Consider the following 18,802-nt stretch of genomic DNA (forward strand, 5'->3'; position numbering starts at 1 on the left):
TCAAAATTTAAAGACCCAATCTGACATTTCCCATATTCCAAGGACCTTTTTTGGGATTTTCCCAAGTATCTTCATGGTTTTTTTTCCCCCAAAAAAAAATTCCACCACAGTTTGCTGCCATTCCCTGATGGTTACACTTGTGTTTTTTTTTTTTAAGAAAAAAATCACTGGCAGATAAAATTCGATGGCATGCCATATTATACGCACCATTAAGTAACAGAAATTATTTCTCAATTAACGACAGGAGATGCACTGCACCAAATTAACCACAGAATGTAAAGAGCTATATACAGATGATGAAGGATATAATCATAATTTATATAAATGCCCTAAATACTCATCTCTTAGCGGCATATTTCTTATCAATATTAGACAAAACAATCTCCTGACAGCGAACAACTCCCCCTGCTCCTCCATAGCACAACCATCTCTCACTGCCCTTGTTCATGTTCCATCTCACTCTATGCACCGCTACTATTTTGGGAGGAAAGGCTTCAGCCACACTCCCTCCGCTCATTTCGTTGTCACCACCTAGACCACCTCCACTCTCATCTTCTACACACACTAAAGCTTGGCTATCTACTGGTTTTTTCTTATTGCCACCACTTGATTTTAGTTTTTTGGGTCTGTCTGCAGTAGTCGGTGCTTCCACAAGAGCCAATTCCAAACCCGAATTGTCACCATCATAAAGTACTGAGACAAAATTTAAGAGCCCGTAGATAATTAGAGTGAAACTATACTAGCTAATCAATATTTGTATGCAACGAAAATTTGCCAGGGGCGTACCTAAAGCTTGAGAATCGAGATTAGAATGTGTCATCATCTGATTATTCGCACTTCCATTTGCATTTGACTCGTATAAAAATCCCCGGAAAGATGATGCAGCATGCCGACCCTTGTCAAAAGACTTCTTCAATGGGAAAGGGGCATTTGAAACAGGAGTGCTAACAGTGAGAGTTGATCCCTCCTCCGAGAATGACCCGCAAAGAAAGTGGGGGACTCGATTGCGGGCATGATCTGACTCCACTTCTTTAGCAGTAAGCTGAATACATGAAAGCAAAGCTCAGATGAAGAGAAAGATGAAGTCCCCCCCCCCCCTCCTTTTTTGGGGGAAGGGGGGACCAAAAAAAGATTTGATTTTGGTTCCCCTCCTATTCCACACCAACAACTGCCATCATAATATTTCTTCCAGCCAAAATATAGTTACAGACGATTTATTGAAAGTCATGTAAAATTTTTGGCAAAATAAACAAATATAAGCTACTTGCAAGTCTATAACCAAGCCTCCCTTTTTTATTTACCAAGCATAGAGTAAAATTTAAGTTTATCCTGACTAAAAGCAAGAGCCAGATATGAGATACAAGAAGCGCCGATATTCAATATGGTTATTGCAGCTTCAGTGCTATCTATTTACGTAAGATAGGCAGCTAGTTTTTCCCCCCAACTAAATATCCACAAATACCAAAATCAACAAAGCGAGGAACGAGAAGCCAGTCACAGCAGACCAACTCCCTTGTCAGATTGAGTAGTTTGATTATAATAAATTCATATAAAATTTAGGGTTCAGGTGTATACAGCATCCCAAAATATTTTCTTGGGTATATCCAGCACCTTAAAGTATTTTTTTAGATGCGTCCAATACTATAAAGTATTTTTTGGTGTATTCAGCACCTCAAAATATTTTTAGGATGCATCCAAAAATATATTTTGGTGTATCAAGCACCAAGGCAAAAATACTTCAAAATACCAGACGCAAGTCCTGGATGCACTTGAGAAAATACTTCTGATGCTGAATATACCTTAACCCAATGAGAATGAATCACACACACAACATCATGAAAAGAAGCGATGGCGGTGATCACAGGTGGACTCTCTGGCATAATGTTCAACTTACCTGAAAACGGACGGCAGAACCATCTGCACTGCAATAAGCAGCCATACCTACAATTATACAATGGCAGTACTCAGCTTTAAGAACAGGCTAATGTTTGCAAAATTTAGCTGAAATTATTAGACGTTCAGTGTTGCGGGCATTACTTCGCAATACACGATATTTCCCTAAACTGAAATTCTTCCACATGAGATGCAATACTGATGAAGTCACAAAAACAATGCGTAGTAAAATGTAGTACCTGTTATTCTTGATACATGAACACTCCAAATAGCAAAGGATGAACGAGTGGAGCTATGCAACCCAGGATGCTTTTTCCCACTTAATCTTTTACCACTCACGGGTAGGTCATTTGCAGCCTTGGCCAGGCTAAGGGTTCTCATTGTGCCATCTTCAAAAGTCATGATAATGCAACTACAAGCATATATAAACAAAATTATTCTGAGATTACCATAATAAAAGGACTGGATAGCATTTGATGCAGTTAGAAATATAAACTACCTCGGGTTTGACAGCCAATCCAGACTATAGATGATCCTTGGAACAGGATGGAGCTTCCGCAAAGGATAAAACGGATCACTGCAAACAGCACAAGTTTTGAGTGCTATAGGTATTACCACGATAAACAAGTTGAACAAACCCCAAGGCCAAGGGAATTTCATGGAAATGATGAAATATGAACATTTGTCCTTTAACCTTTTATGCCCAAGGAAACAGCAAAAATACTTTACCACTTTGGACATATAACAATATGATAAAACACTGCTTTTCTGGTTTAAATTTATGCAATTCCCACTTCATTGATAGAGAAGATTTTCAGAAAATAATGTCTTTGGAAATTTGTGTTTATTTCAAAACAATAGATGCTGCGCATAAAAGGAGGTAGGCCACAGGAGAACCAACCAATTAACTAAACCAAAGAAGTAAACTACAGGAACTAGAATGCAAAATGGAATAATAATACTGGAAGCAAATAAAGAAATGAAACCATTTGACTTCAACCTATTAACATGGCATGGGCTTGCTGGCCTAGCCCCAGCACTAATTCAGCCCAAAGGACTTGATCCCAGAGAAGCAAGGAAAGAACAAAGAACGAATGGACAAAGGGTAGGACGTGGGAGTTGGGGAGGAGAGATGCTGTGATGGCCAAGCGGTTATGAAGAACCAAAGCATTGATGGAGTGTTAAAAATCAATTTTTGGAAGCGTTTTTCGCAGGAGACTCGAGTCTCCCAAAAGCATGAGATTGTCTGTCATTATTCTTGTGCATTTTGCATCTGTTTGGTTACTGCTTTCTTTAGAGTCCGTGATATGGAAGGTTGATTGCCCTGTAGCTTATTCCTTGCATATCATGCCTACAGTATATTTCTGGTGTGTTCATACAAATATGAAGCAGAAAAGTTTCAGCTCTGGTTCCAGTCAGTTGCCTTCTGCGTCTAATTCTATTGGGCAATCTCATTCATAATAAACTCAATCGCAAGGTTATGGAAAAGGTTAAAGGACTATAATTTCTACAAAGCAATTCAATTTTCTTCATTTCTAACAATAGGATACTGCCGCTGCTATCTTTTACATTTTGATGCATATCGTATGGCCTATTTTAGCAGCATCATTCAGTGCGATGAATGACATATAATGGGGAAATTTGAAAAACAATTCAACACTATTAAAAAAACTATTTATTTAAGTGCACAGAAAGTATTCTAAGATATAATGCAATAAAACTATTTCAAGATTCTTTTGGTGAAGTAAAAAAACAAAACAGAACAATAAATTCAAGAAATCATACTTACCGTAGATCCCAAAACTTCAGGCCTTCATGCCCAGCAGTTAATATTATATTTGAACTCTCTGGATCACTGAAAAGATATAACAATTTTTTTTTTAAACAAAAAAACTTCTCAACATTAGAAATGTAAAATATGAACAAGGACAAACAATACACAAATAGATTCTTTCTAACATCTGGCCTTTTTGCCAGCATAGTCGACTATTGGCTTATTTATGTGGAAAGAGGGGGACAAATAGAAGGCTTGCTTTGGACCATCCATAGCAATAAGAAGATATCCCCACAAAGAGACCCCTCAATTCAACAAACTATATTTTTAAAAATTTTTAATAGAATGCAGAATAAGACACGATACTGTTACTGTCTAAGGAAATTTAAACCAAAAGGAGAAAATAAAGCTCCCCATAGATTTCAGAATACGTATTTGAGCAAATTCTTGGAGATTAGATTGTAGCTGGAGCATATCGTAAAGTGGAAAGAAAAGGGAGAGAGGGGGAGAGAGAAGAATCAAAAGTAGAAAAAAGGCTCACGCTCTATAAGAATTTAAGGGTTATTTTAAATTGAAAATACACCTTTTTTTCATTCAAATCCTCTAAAGCTAAGAGATAATAACAGTTGAATATATTGAGAGCAATTAACTAACACGTCTTGAAGTTTCAATCATCACTGACCCTTCAAATGGTGCCCATGCAACTGCTCTAATAGGAACTGTATCCCCAGCGAAACAAAGCAATGGCCTTGTATCTGCAGATGAACATAAAACAATCAGCAATGAAGCTTATCTGATGAACTTGCTTGTCAACCAGAACTCATCACAGCAAAACGAATCAAGGGTATGAATGTTACCGTCACATTTCAGTGAAGTGCTTCTTGAGAATTTCCATAAGGCAACCTAGATATAATTAAATTACATAGTTGTGATATACCGTTGAATGTAACAATACAATGGAGATCTACTTTATGCTTAACTGATCGATGATGCTGAATGAAAACATATTCCAGCAAGATGAGAAGAATCAAAATAACTATTTGGAGGAAAAATTCCAGATGTTTTCTTATTATTCCCCAATCACATAAACCTTCAAGGACATATATATTTCCTAAATGTTAGGAAAGATGGGCATCTATTCAAAAAGAAGAAGCACAAATAACTCAAGGGCAGACAATTAATGTAAGTTGGATATATAATACCGTTCCATCGTGGCACCCAGCAAGCAAATAATCATGCGGTGGTGAAACAGACCATTCCACAGTCAATGGGATGCTGTCAGACAAAGCAATGGAGCAAATTTAACCACGTATGTAATGCCAAAAAATCATTTAAAAAACTGATGAATTAATCATAAAAGTTCAATAACAAGTAATGCTCAAGTATCATCTATCACAAGATATGTTTTATTCATCAGCCAGGTGTTTATAAATTATTCACCTTTAACTTGTTTTATTGGTTTGTAACAAACAAAAATGAGTTTAAGTTCAGCTGAAGTTTAAGTGCAGCTGATCCATGAGTTGGTCGCAAGAATTTTGGTTAAATGATCCCCTAATGAAAAGCAAGGAGCCAGTTTAACAGCAAACCTTTGTAAGCCACCACGCCTCAACATTGAACATTTAAATACAGGCTCCAATTTTATAAACCGTGGATCCGTGGCCTCTTCATGCTTATAAATTGCTCTTAATGCACAATGACTAGGAACCTCCCACCTGTATTTAAATGACAAGAATGAAGGCATAAGTGCATAACACTAATGTTAGAAACCAAATATTCCAATTCTCTCTTTTTACTAATTCTCCCTTATGTTTCATTCAACATTTTCTCAGAAATTTTTAATTTTTAATACAGTACAAATCTATTATTCGAAACCACATTTCCTTCGGCATAATCAAATATTAAACGTTACAAATCTAGCAATGATAGTCAGTACAAACAGATCTACATTATCACGGTTTTTACAGTTTCTAACTGTACAAAGAACATGAAAAAAAAGGATTGCTCATTCAAGTGATAGGAAGATAAATTGAAAAGATATCAAGGACACCACTATGAACAGTACAATGAGACCCAAACAAAAAGGTGATAGGCTTTCATTTCAAAATCTTAAGCAGACATCGTACACTTCAAGAGATCCATTGCCCAACAAGACAGCAAGATATCCCATTCTGTGCTTGCAAATGGAATCAGAAGCATTAGAAGGTCGCCACTTCACATCCCATGCTACCTTCCCATTATGTGCTAGGCATAACACAATTCTTGGCAAAGCAACATATTCTGGAATAGGACAAGTAGCTCCACCGAGATGTGTTTCAGAGCTACAAGTCGGTCGGTTTGCATCATCCTCATGCTGTGGCAACAGCAGGGGACTTTGTTCATGGTTAAACTTGCCTTCCCTACAATTAGATCTCAACCTACTTCTTCTAAAGGGCTTTTCCAGCATAGGGGGGCATGCAGATACAGATTTGTTGGAACACTTGTCCATTGCATCAGAGTCGGGTTGCAAACTGTGTTCTTCACAATTGCTAGAAACTCCATCTACAAAACGAAATTCAGCAGAACTTTCAGGAAATTGAACAGCTACAGCCTCCACCCATTGGTTCTCGTAATTCAGATCACTCACTGCCGCTTTATTTGATTTCTTTCTAGGTCTTCCCCTACACTTCTTTACTTGTGTTAATTTGTCGTGTGTGACTCCACTCTTGGCAGGATCTTGTTTGCTCTTTTCAGCAGGAGGACATACCTCTTGAACATTCTCCCAAAGACCATCCGGCACAAGAGCTAGAGCACAGTGGGTCTCAGAATTCATATCAGTCCCTGCTACTTTAATTGGACTTTTTCTAGGTCTTCCCCTTGGCCTCTTCATTTGCGTTGAATTGTCATTTGTGGCTCCCTTGTTTTTAGGTCCTCTTTTAGTCTTCTTTGACGGAGGACATACTTCTTTGTTGCTTTTGCTGCTATTTAAAACGCACCATATTTGTACAAGACCTCTACCGGTGAGTGGGCTACCCACCTTGTGATAAGAAGCTCCAGGTGGGTGAGCAGCAACAGCAAGAAACTAAAACAAAGATCCGTAAAAATTGATCTCAGGTATAAGGTTTCGCAAAAGGAGAAGTCCATAATTTCATGTATTTCTTTCCCAATAAGTTGTATCAGAAGACCAAAGCTTGGAGTATTTCTTTACCACATAGTAATTAAAGGAAGATTTAAAAGACTGCAAAGAAAGATAGAAAGCATGTACCTCACATTTTACTGAACTATCAGGCTTCAAATGAATCTGTGGACACCAATCCAATGCCCACACAGAACCCCCAACATACAACAAAGAGTCTCTACAGCGACAAGACTAGAAGCGTTAAGCTAAATGAAATGATGACCGGTAACAGAATAATAGAGTAACTAACTACTTGGATAAAAGATAATCCTTCCAGTTCAAAATATAAGCATAAAATCTTTGAAAGGATTTTTTTTTTTTTTAAAGCATCAATTTGTATTTGTCTGATCATTTAATACATTTTTTTTCATTTTTACCCCTAATTAATTATATGTCTCCCACATCTCCTTTCTCCACTCATTCTCTTTCATCTCTTTTCCACTCGTCCTCTCTCCCACCTACCCTCTCCATTAATAAGGACGTTTTAGGAAAATAAGTTACATTTTACATTTTTATTGTTTTTAACCAATTTTTTAATTTAATTTAGTCATTTGATGCTTAAATTTTGAACCGGATGGAATAATATATTTAAAAATTAAAGAAAGTGTATGCTCTAACAGAATAGCAATGTGACTAAACAACAAGGTCAAAATCTAATTCATACCTTGATTCATGAGATTTGACATCCCTGTGTAGCCCCTCCTGCATATCATGTAAAACAAAAACACAGGATGCTAATAAATATTTGCAACACTACAGCTATAATGAAGACAAGTTGAAATCTAATTGAAATCAGGAAATTTACGTAGCTAAGATCATCCTCAGGAAATCAAAAGGAAAGTGGAGGGCAATGAAGATTAGCTTGTACCTCAGGAATGGCAGCAGATGAAAATTGAGGTAAGTTTATACAGTTGATTGCATCTTTTGCCTCAGGGCTTCCAAATCCACAAGCAAACCTAATGCTTCTAGGTTCATAGTGAAAATGTCTCCATTCTCTGTTCATATATGTTTCACATTCTTTATGAAATAACAAAATCAACATTTCAAGAAATGAAAGCAATTAAGTGTATAACAGGAGGTGCATCTCTTCATCACATATACAGGTGAAAGTAAAATGATACATATCCCTCTCTTAAACGACGTAATAGAGTCTTCTTTTTATTTTTTGAATAGGAGATGTACTTCGATAAAAGTAATCCATTTATTCAATCAAGTTGCAATTGCGATCAGTTTAGAACCAGAATTAGCAAGCAATGCGTGACTATTATCTTTTTTTTTTTTGGGGGGGGGGGGGGCGGGCAACAAGCTGTAACTGTGCAGAAGGTTCAGACGAACTAAGGCAACCCATGCTTCCCTAATGTAAGAGATGCAGCTAGAAGACGCTCCAGGAATTGAGCTGACTGAGCTCTAAATTGTCAGTGTGTATGAAACTGCGGAGGAAAAAATTCATAAACAAGATGAAGGCTAGAAAATATGATCCATAGCACAGTTGTTTTTTTAACATAGCTCGGGTTGCACCACATCTTGGTGCAGCTAGAGAAGGGGCAAGGAAGGAATTTAATATTAAAAAGAGAGAGGACTAATATTGGTTAGCTCATTCACAACTTTCCTACAGGAAGTCAAGAAATGATAAAGTAATGCATAACTAGAGTTCGCGTGCACCAAGTATGCAGAATTTGGGAATACGGACACATGACAAAACTAAAGCAATTATAACAATCTCTAGACGAGATAAATGAACCAGCAACTACGACATTTATGTCTCAAGCTCAGAGACAAAATATTACAGCTACTGCAACTCTGCAAGACAAGTAAACAAATAAAACAAACTATTTAAAACACACACGGTTTACCTCAAGAAAGTGACAGAGGCAGAAAGTCTCTGCATCTCACTCTGCTCCAAATAAGAATCCGCTTCTTCACCACAAAGCTCATCAATCATGCCCATGGCTTGGAAGAAATTATCCACTGAATAATCAAAAAATGACGTGCTAACCCTAGGGTCACATCTATCATTATGAATTCTTGCTGAATCCTCTGTCTGCGCATCAACTGAGTTACCCTTCTCATTACGAATTTTTTCTGAATCCTCTGCCTGCGCATCAACTGAGTTACCCTTCTTATTGAATGCTCTTTGGGCTTTCCTCTTCAAGGACTTCTTCCTTTTGCAACCAAATTGTTGAGCAAGAGATGGCTCTGGAAGCTCCTCATTTGGCTCTATCATTATTAGAATTTTTTTCCCTTTTTGGCAAACTATTTTAATGTTGGAACCTACACCAGGAAACAAAGAGATGTGGGCTAGAGGGATGGAAAGAGCAGCGATGGGGGGCCAAAAGAAATACCCAGAAACCAAACTAGGACAGAGCCACTGAAAGTTGAATAATTTAGGGGTTTAAACCAGTTCCAAAAAGACGTTAACCCGCGGAACGGAATGCGTCAATACAAGCGCAGAAGAATCAACGAGGGAGATGCAAGCAAAGAAGAAGACTTGGTTGCGTAGAACTGTAGAAGAGGGTGAAATTGGGCCCAAATTAATTTTGACGGAAACAAAAATAAATATAAATACGGAAATGGATATAAAAACGAGATTTTAGAAATCACATATATTTTTTAATTAAAATATATATTTTAACTGTCTAAATACTAAGCTAACTTTAAAAAAAAACCAAAAAAGAAAACCCCAGCACTGCTCTGGCTCCTCAGTCCTCAATGTTGTCAATTCCTGGGTTTATAAACATCAATGCCACTGACTTCAAATGATGACCGTCACTTGCATTTGTAAATGCCATAAAGCTCTTCCTTCTCCCTGGTAATTTCATTACCAACAACGGTCCGACTGTGAGGCCCACGGAAAAGCCAAGATGAACTTTTCAGGTTCTGGGTTCTCATATTCTGGCAAGAGGAGTACTCAAGAGTGAAGATCAAAGAGAAGAAACAACAATCCCATTCCAGAAACCAAAAGGCGAACCAATCTAAAAAAATGGCAGGACTACAAATAAGAAATTGAAGACCAGAAGCACCGCCGTCGAAAATGGAGATCTAGGGCAAAATGGAGGAGACAAGGAAGTGGAAAAGGACAAGAGAGGAAGGGGAAGAAGACGAACCAAGCTGAGGAAGACGATGGAGATCACCGTCAGTGGTTGCTGGAGTTGCCGTCGCACAAGGATCATCTTCATCGAAGGAGGTGGAAAGCACAGAGCGAGATGGTAACGAGAAGACGGGAGAAAGAAAAAATTTAATAGGTTTTATTTAAAAAATTTAAAAAAAAATAAAAACCAATCAAAAGTTTTTAGTCTTTTTTTTTAATTTTTTAAAAATTGAGTTTATTAAAAAAAATTTCCTCTCCCATTTTCTCTTCTTATTTTCTCTCGTAAACGGCCTTTAGAGGAGACTGACCCAGGCCACTGGAAGGGGGGCTAACTGGGCCAGATCATTTCTTGACCTTTTTTTTCGCTAACGGGCCAGATCATTTCAGGTTGTATCCTAATGGACTTGGAATAGAGGTCCCGAAAAAAGTGTTGGGTTCATAATACAGTGGCTGATACTCTTAAAAGCCCAACCTGCAATAAGCCCAGTTGCAAGCGACAAGAGGATACAAAGAAGTTTGGTGCTGAGTTTAGATCTTAGATTTTATTTGATATGTTTTGCCCCGAATAAAGCGAAATACGGGATAATAATTATTTTATAACTATCAGTTTATGAAAAATATGATTTAGATAATATAGATGAAAAATAGGAAAGTATACTATAGAAATTGATTCAAATGATTTTTTTGTTTTTTACGTACGTGTATTTTTTTATTAGGGTCAATTCAACAATTTTGATGCAGTCAGGTGAAGCAAAGTTTTGGCAAGAAAAACAACACTCTAGGTGCTATTATAGTTTAGAAATATAATATGTAGCGCAACTTCAACACACGCGCGCACAGAGACAGGTTATATTTTATTTTATTAGTTTAAAGGAAGTATGGTAAAAGAAGAGGGAATAAAAGATATTCCTCTTATTTAAATATACATGAGCATCGATTATTCTATTATAGTGTGGTTGGAATGGTTATATCTCTTAGGTATTAAAATGTTGCAGGTTCCTCCTAAGTTAATAGGTAATAAGTTGACTATCAACTCCAAAAGGGAAAGAAATTTGACTTGCATCTGGCATGCACAGGCAAAAAAAAAATATTTAAGCTGAAGTTTATTTTTATCCTTATAGTATTTTTGTGAAATCAAACAACACCCTAAAATTATTAGATAGACGGTGTTCGGCTTGCCGGTTTTTTAATAAACAAAAAAACACCATTGGCCTACGCTATCTGACTGTCAAGCGTCAACTAACAATGTTGCCGAGAATTATTGGTGCATACTATCTCTTGTCCTAATATAAAAGTTAGTTGATTAATTTGAGAAGATTAAAAAAAAGTTAAATTAGTTATTTATAATAAATAGATACTGTATTTCTTAAAATATTTTGCTAATTCAGTGTATTAGTTAGAACTACTATTATTATAAGGACTATCTTGAGAGAAAAATGTATAAATATGAAAAATAAAACAGATTGAGGTCTTATATTTAAAATTAAATAAAAATCAAATGATGTCTTATACTCTTCCGGTTCTTTACAAGACCCAACTGTTGAGTTGATTTTGATCATAAATATAAAACTCATTTCTTATATTTATCAATTTTCTTTAAATTATCCCTATGGATACTCTGTCAACCATAATCAAATAGAAGAGGAAGAAGGAGTATTAAGAAAAATGATTATGGTATTTTAGGAAAAACGTGTCGTATTTCTTATAATTAACTAACTTACCTAACTTTCTTAATTTAATCAAATTAGTTAAATGAGTCTTTAAATTAAGGACCGAAGTAGTATTAAGAGCTGAAAGTAGTATTATGCTAGCTACAAAATAGAAGGAATTTTTCTTTTTAACGACAAATGCTTCTATAACACGTGAGAACAGAGACATATTAATCGGGGCATTGCTACTAGTTAATCATTAATAGGACTGACAATATATTTTTACTCGTAACAAACACGCAATCAAAAAGCCATGTGACACCCTAAAATAACGATGTATGATGTATCATGTTTAGGTGAAAAGGGAAAAAAGCGGGCATGCCAGCTACTTTAGATTATTATATTTTATGATGCTAATTACTTTTTTTTGGTATAATTCAATATATTTTCAAGTCATTTTAAACTTAAAACTAATTTATATTATGCCAGAAACATTAAAATTAAAGTCTTTCGAATAAATATGTTTTCTGAAATTCAAATTTATGTTTTCTTTTTAAAAAATAAACTGCTTATCATCTCAACCAACAGCTTATTAATTACTAATTTATGAATGCTTTGGAGATAGTATATCTTAGATCAAACATTTTCCCACCAAGGCTTACCATGTATCATGCAAACTTGTTTTAAATTCTGATATTAGTGATCAGTGTAACTGTCTACTGTTTAAGGGGTTACATTGCAGAAGTTGACAACTCGAAGGATACCATTGTTGCAGAAGATAACACCTCAAGTTGACGCCCCAAAACTATTTATGCTGTCAGCTCCACGTTGACGACGTCGTCGCGTGTCCTTCAGTTTCAGCCCAAAACTCCAAATCGCCACGTTTGTATAAAATAAAAAATAATTTACTAATATATTGTCCCACCCACAACCTGACAAAAGTCCTCACTCAAATATCCCAAATCAAAATACATTAAAGGGAATTTAACTCATTTGTAATGGTTGCTGCATTTTAACCCCATGTTTCTAGTTTTAATTTGGCTGTAAATTAGTTTTTGAACTTTGCTTCGCTTCATCCCAGTCCCTACAAAATTTAACCATTTTATATTCCAGTCCTTTTGTTTTAAAAAAATGAAATTATATGTCCAATAAAGATAGAGACTAATTATATAATAATTAAAACTATAAACACCAAGTTGCAGCGAGTCAGAATTCAAGAACTGAGTTACAATAAAGTTAAAACTATAAGAACTAAATTACATCAAATCAAATTATAAAAATTAAATTATAATTGAGTCAAAATTATAGAAAACAAAAAGTTATTTTTTTCTAAAATAAAAAGTCTGGTGACTCCCCGATCAACCTAAACAGATATGCCAAATATTCAAATAACGCGAAGGCACTTAATATTTGTTCATAATTAATTAACGAACCACTGTACTTAATGAACAATGGAAAGCATATTATTACTTGCCTGTGCTAGGTCCCAGGGGAAAAAAAAAAAAACTTGCCTGCAAAGCAAAGCATCCGATCCATGCGCTGGGAATTTGAACAAGGGCGTGTTTGGCAAATGGTCAAAACTATGGTTTGGGTAAAAATTTGCCAAACAGGAGGGAAATCAGCAAACCACGGTTTTGGACTTAAAACCATGGTTTCAAAAAAAAAAAAGAATCTATTTTGCTTCTAGTTCAAATTGGAAAATGTGATTGTGTCTATTAGAGTAGATCCCAACGGTAATATGATTTTAACACCTTTCAGTTAATTTTTTATAGACATATTTAATCTTATAATTTATAAATACATATACACATATTAATTATTTATTAATTACATTATCTTGTATATTATTAATCTTGTCAGTAAAAAATATATTATTAACAATTTTATTCTTTTGAATTAAAATATATTATAAAATATATCTTTTATGTAATTATCATATTAATTTATATCCGTTTTAATAATTTGTATATATAAAAAGTACTTATAATAATAACTATCCAAACACTCTCACTTATCAGAATTACTTTTTCACAAAATCTATTCTTCTCAAATCTATTCTCTCATAAATCTATTTTTCAAACTATAGTTTAGTTTCATATAAATACACTCCCGTGCATACTTCAAAGGACAGAGGGTGATGGTTTGGGGAAAAGGAAAGGGGACAAAGGGTGATAATAAGAAACAGTAGATTTTATATGAAACTAAACTATTGAATAGATCAATAATTTTTCATTTAATTAAGATATTCATTCATGTGTTAACACGATTTCCAAGAATGATTTCTGCTGGAATAATCGTTCAGAGTACTGAGAGTTTAATAATAGGCCAGACAAACAGACGTGACAGGGGTTTCTTATTTTATGTATTATTGTATATCGTGATGGTAAAGCAACATGCACATTTATTATTTAAAAAATAAAACGAATTGCACGATCTAATTAAATATTTTTGTACTGGTTGTTAGAATTATTTAAACTATGTGTCGGCATACTCTGTTTTCGAACGTATGGCCATTTTATGGTTTCAGTTTATTTTGAAAATAACTTCTATTTAAGAATTTCAACGAGTTTTGAATATTTTGTATAATTTTACTCTTCAATAAAAATAACAATCATAAGTCAAAGCATTTCAAGTACAGTTACTTGCTTCATTAAGTAAGAACATTTTTGTCAAATAACAGCAAATCAAAATTTATTACAACCTATGCTTGTGTTATGTATTTTTAATCGTTATAGGTATAGGTAGCTCAAAAGACAAAAAATTTGAAACAAATATGATAATTTAAGAGCTGTGGTGTGGTCTTATTTTTGGGATAAAGAAAAAGACGTGGAAGCATGGGATTGAATTGGACTTGGTGCTTCAGAGTTCAGACCGGATTCGTCCCGCAAATACGTACGTGTATAGAATATAACCAAAAAACAAAAAAAATTAATGCAGGTGCAGGTCACGTGGGGCAAAACACAATGCCTTGTGGGCTGTAAGTAAAGGACATATGCCGGCAGCTATAATATTTTCTAGGGGATATGCCCTGCGTACGAATCACATTAAAAATGGTAAGAACATGTTCTTGTTCCCCTTTTTCATCGGCTATGGCCAACACACGGGTCCTGTTACGAATAACAAGAATTTGTTATAGCTTAATAATATTACCTCTAATCATTAATTAATATAAGATTTTGTTTGATTTTTATTTTAGTCTAATCAATAAACTTGATTAGTAACTATATTTTAAGAAAGATAACACATATTTATTATAAATAACTAAATTTAACTTATTTTTTGAATCTATTTAAATTAGTTAACCAGTTTTTATATTTAAGACTGAAACTTCACCCAACTTCACGTGGAGGGAAAAAATAAGAGTGCCACATAACAAAGGTAGACCCGGTGCAACGTGCATTGATACGCACACGGGATATCTAAATTTTGCTTAAATTTATAATTTCGAGCATTAAATGTCATCCTCCTGTCTTGTTAAATGAAATCCATGGGATGCACGTGTCGGATTGGGTGGTAACAGCTGACCAGGGAAACCAGTATACCTAAACGCACGTGACGCATGCGCTCCTATCGCTCCTCTCTCACACACGAATTTAATTTGCACGATCCCTTTTTCAATAGGAGCAGGTAAGAGAACAAGTCGCTCAATATCTGATTCACCAAGTCTGTAAATTGATCAACGATGTACTGGAAAGTAATTATATAAACTATATCCCTCACGCACGCGCGCTATTTGCATTGTTTATGGGAAGCGCAATTAAAGGACACTTTTGTTTCCTAGCCAGTCTCAATGGTTCTAACACTAAGATCACGTCCGGAGGAGTGAATCTGAGTTCATTTCTGTTGAAATTTTTCTAACACGCACGCGCATACTGAGTTTGGTCATACAAGAAACACGCGCGCGCAAAAACACGTGCTTATATACCCATTCATTCGCATGACTGGTAAGTACTAGTAGTATATTTGGAGACCGCGCAACGAATATAATCCAATATTTTCAACCTCAAATATTAGCCATTCTCCATTACAACAAAATTAATATTTGATACCATCTCCGGTTCTTAATATAAAAGTTAAATAATTAATATAGGAGATTAAAAAAATTAGTTAAGTTAGGAATTTTATAACAAATGTTTGTTAGCTTTTTTAAATTATTCTTATTCAATCATATATATTAAAGTAATACTGGTAAAAATATATTACAATTAATAGAGATATATATTAAAAATTTTAAAAATAAAATAAATTAGAGTTTTATATTTATGACCGCAGGTAGTATTATTGTTTTGTACTCGCATTTTTTCTTCTTCCCTGTCATATCATCACTTGTCGCATGTTAACTGGGATGATTACCTGGTTGGCAGGACGAGGCTAGCTAAGCTAGCATGCAAGTCCGTTTCGTGTTTGCTGGAACTCATGGGTCAAATTCGGAGCGGCCACGTCTGTAAATTGCTAAATGACCCCAGTCAAAGGAATTTGTTTATAAAATAATTTGTGTCAAAGTAATTAGACTTCTGTCCCCGAACGAAGCCTTATCACTTGAAAAGCACAAAAGCAAAATAGCATAAAATCCGCAACAGTAATCAACAAAGTGACGACCAAAGTAAAGAATTTGATCCGAGAAAAACAGGAACTAAAATGTTAGATCGAAACCACTCGTCAGTAGGAAGTCTCAATACCCTTGGCTGGCCTTCCATTATTTCAATCACTGAAGCTACCATATAAACCTCTCTCTCTCTCTCTCTCACACACACACACACGGGCGAAAATTACTCTTAACATACATATATACAACAAGCACATATATAAATATAATCTGTACAATATATATTATGCACGTCAACCATATATATACAAGTTTCTTTGCGAGGCACTCGATCTCTCTTAATTGAGATCTACGAATACAGCACAAGCATGTCTATTAGCTGCTGTGGCGCACTATATAAAAACTGTGTTGAACCCAAGGAGGATGATTATGCACATGCACAGTCAAAAAACAACAGCTACAGAGAGCTCCAACAACGTTTGTAGTCCATTAATTTAGAATAATCAAGAGATTCCGCCGACAACGAGACATTCTGCTTCTGTTGCAAGGGTCCAGTGGAGGCCACTGCAATCCCCCCCGGTCACTTTCCCCTCGTCATCAGTCATCAAATACACCCCACATGGTGCACGAAAAACAATGGCGTTTTCTTTGGTAGTATTTTGTTTGATTCATGGGACGCTCCTAGCTACCCAGCAAATTATGCTACATGGACCATATATCAAGCTAGCTAGTACTATTGTTTTGTAGCACACTCTTCAGAGTTCAAACAATCTCATCAACTATGGAGAATATGGACCATATTATGCAATTAAATTAATCATCAAAGTGCTATGAACTATGATGCTCAATTTCACGTACCAGTACGGGAAGCCCGCATCTGAAAGTGGCCGTCAGTCCCGGAGAGAATCTGGGGCTGCGACTGGGCGCCACCAATTCGATCTGAAATCGTCGAACCAACGAAAGTGCCACGCTTTTGAGCTCCACCATAGCCATTTCTTTTCCCAAACACGTCCTCAGGCCGGCTTGAAAAACTGGGTACTTGAATGGATTTGCCGGGTAAAACTGCCCGTCCCTCAACCACCTTTCGGGTTTGAATTCAAAGCAATCTGGACCCCAAATTTCCTCCGACCGACCCATGGCATATGGGTGGTAAGTAACCCTAGTTCCACTCTTCACGGATGTCCCGTCGGGCAGCACATCGTCGTTTAAGCAGAACTTAGAATCGAATTGGATTGGAGGGTACAGCCTCATGTTTTCATACACTGCTGCTTGTAAATAGTGCATTTGCCGCAACTGTTCAAAGTTGGTGAGCTCTTTTTCGGGTCCGATTACTTTGTCTGCTTCGTCCCGAATCGCTGATTCGACTTCTGGGTGTTGGGCCAATAGCCAGAAGAAGCTGGTCAGTGCTGAAGCCACCGTGTCACGACCAGCCAATAGGAAGCTTATCACAATATCCCTCAAGTACGTGTCGTCGTTTACGGTGGTCATGAACTGTGATAACAAATCTTTGTGAGCGGAAAACCCGATTTTTCGCTTTTGCCCTATCACCTCTTTAGCCAACAGATTAATCATTCTGATTGCTTTTTTGAGTCTCTTCTCGCTGCCTAGATTGAGCATCCTTTTGATCTTCCATACGAGAGGGGACACTGTCATCGCTCTCTCTGCTGATAATCTGGAAGCCAGGTCAAAGGAATCGGCGAACTCCGACATGGGAAGTGACAACTCTAGGCACTTAGGGTCCAACCCAAAAGAGAACCGGCAGATGCAGTCGAACGAGAATCTTCTGAAAACATCTTGCAAATCCAAAACGCTGCCTTGCTTTGATAGCAGAAGTGGGATAAGGCGATGTTGGATTTCACAGTTGACAATCTCAAAAGCGAAGGATCTTACGGAGTACTTGTTAAGCTCCAAGCTGGCCATCTTTTTCTGAAACCTCCACGGTTCGCCGTCCACGTTGAAAATACCTCGACCCAGGAAATCGCCGAGGATCATGGCGAAAGTTTTCCCTTTCGGGAAATTATCAAAATTTGTCTTGAGCATGTACTCGACGTTTTCTGGGTTCGATGTGATCGTGTTCCCAAGGACATGGATGTGGACGGTTTTAGTAGGGGAGTTTCGAAGAAGGTGAGCAAACCAATCGCAAAGGTTAGGGAAGTTTTTGGACCAGCTTGAAGTGAGATAAGACTGGCAAGTTTCGCAGCTACAGAAAACATTGAGTCTGACAATTAACGAATGCGTGAGAGACAAGAGGGAGGAAATAAAGAAGATGATGACGGTGGTGGTGGCCGAAAAAAATTGGTGGGAGCTGAAGAAAGCACAGAAAGGCTGAAAGGAAGCCGCAAGTTCCATAATGATGGATAATATTTTGGATAAAGATAAATACAGAGGAATTAGCGGCGGAAGGATAGGGAAGAGAAGAGAGAAGCAAGAAGAATTGCCACTGGCTGTGATGTAATGGGTATATATACACGGTTTGTTTTCATACATCAGTCAACAGTTTTCATTATTATATATCATTACCATTGTTATTATAATTAGTAGGAGGGTAGATTAATATCTATTAGTATAAGAGTATTACATTGTAGACTACTCCAGTTACGAAGTATAGTTGTGTTGTAATAATGTGTTGAGGAAAGAATGATGATTGAACGGAGGAGGAGGGATATAGTAGGGGCACGAAGAGACCGTGCACTAACTA

General features: G+C 36.4%; 2 protein-coding genes across 2 annotated transcripts; both read right to left on the reverse strand.

Moving 5' to 3' along the window:
* Positions 1 to 209: 209 nt before the first annotated feature.
* On the reverse strand, positions 210 to 9,380 carry LOC114738545 (uncharacterized). The gene is made up of 15 exons (XM_028926611.1): positions 8,675 to 9,380; positions 7,690 to 7,816; positions 7,486 to 7,523; positions 6,909 to 6,999; positions 5,791 to 6,725; positions 5,254 to 5,379; positions 4,870 to 4,942; positions 4,525 to 4,570; positions 4,350 to 4,422; positions 3,683 to 3,748; positions 2,393 to 2,470; positions 2,133 to 2,305; positions 1,895 to 1,941; positions 787 to 1,042; positions 210 to 693 (listed from the first exon to the last, which is right to left on the reverse strand). The coding sequence occupies exons 1-15, from the start codon at positions 9,043 to 9,045 to the stop codon at positions 338 to 340; spliced, it is 2,856 nt and encodes a 951-aa protein (XP_028782444.1). The 5' UTR covers positions 9,046 to 9,380; the 3' UTR covers positions 210 to 337.
* A 6,988-nt stretch (positions 9,381 to 16,368) lies between these two features.
* On the reverse strand, positions 16,369 to 18,601 carry LOC114738546 (cytochrome P450 94C1-like). Its single transcript, XM_028926612.1, has 2 exons — positions 16,963 to 18,601; positions 16,369 to 16,806 (listed from the first exon to the last, which is right to left on the reverse strand). The coding sequence occupies exons 1-2, from the start codon at positions 18,589 to 18,591 to the stop codon at positions 16,786 to 16,788; spliced, it is 1,650 nt and encodes a 549-aa protein (XP_028782445.1). The 5' UTR covers positions 18,592 to 18,601; the 3' UTR covers positions 16,369 to 16,785.
* Between the last annotated feature and the right edge of the window lie 201 nt (positions 18,602 to 18,802).

The sequence above is a fragment of the Neltuma alba genome, unplaced genomic scaffold, assembly GCF_004799145.2.
Source record: "Neltuma alba isolate B1F8T4 unplaced genomic scaffold, ASM479914v2 tig00013615_pilon, whole genome shotgun sequence".
Taxonomy (NCBI): Eukaryota; Viridiplantae; Streptophyta; class Magnoliopsida; order Fabales; family Fabaceae; genus Neltuma; species Neltuma alba.

Bases quoted from the DNA above. Each gene is read 5' to 3' on its own strand.
- LOC114738545 (XM_028926611.1), bottom strand. From the start codon at position 9,045: ATGATAGAGCCAAATGAGGAGCTTCCAGAGCCATCTCTTGCTCAACAA. The intron at 1,942-2,132 runs GTACTACATTTT...GTATAATTGTAG, and splicing joins TCATGTATCAAGAATAACAG to GTATGGCTGCTTATTGCAGT. The intron at 694-786 runs GTACGCCCCTGG...ATTTTGTCTCAG, and splicing joins TCTCGATTCTCAAGCTTTAG to TACTTTATGATGGTGACAAT.
- LOC114738546 (XM_028926612.1), bottom strand. From the start codon at position 18,591: ATGTATGAAAACAAACCGTGTATATATACCCATTACATCACAGCCAGT. The intron at 16,807-16,962 runs GTACGTGAAATT...TGGTCCATGTAG, and splicing joins GATGCGGGCTTCCCGTACTG to CATAATTTGCTGGGTAGCTA.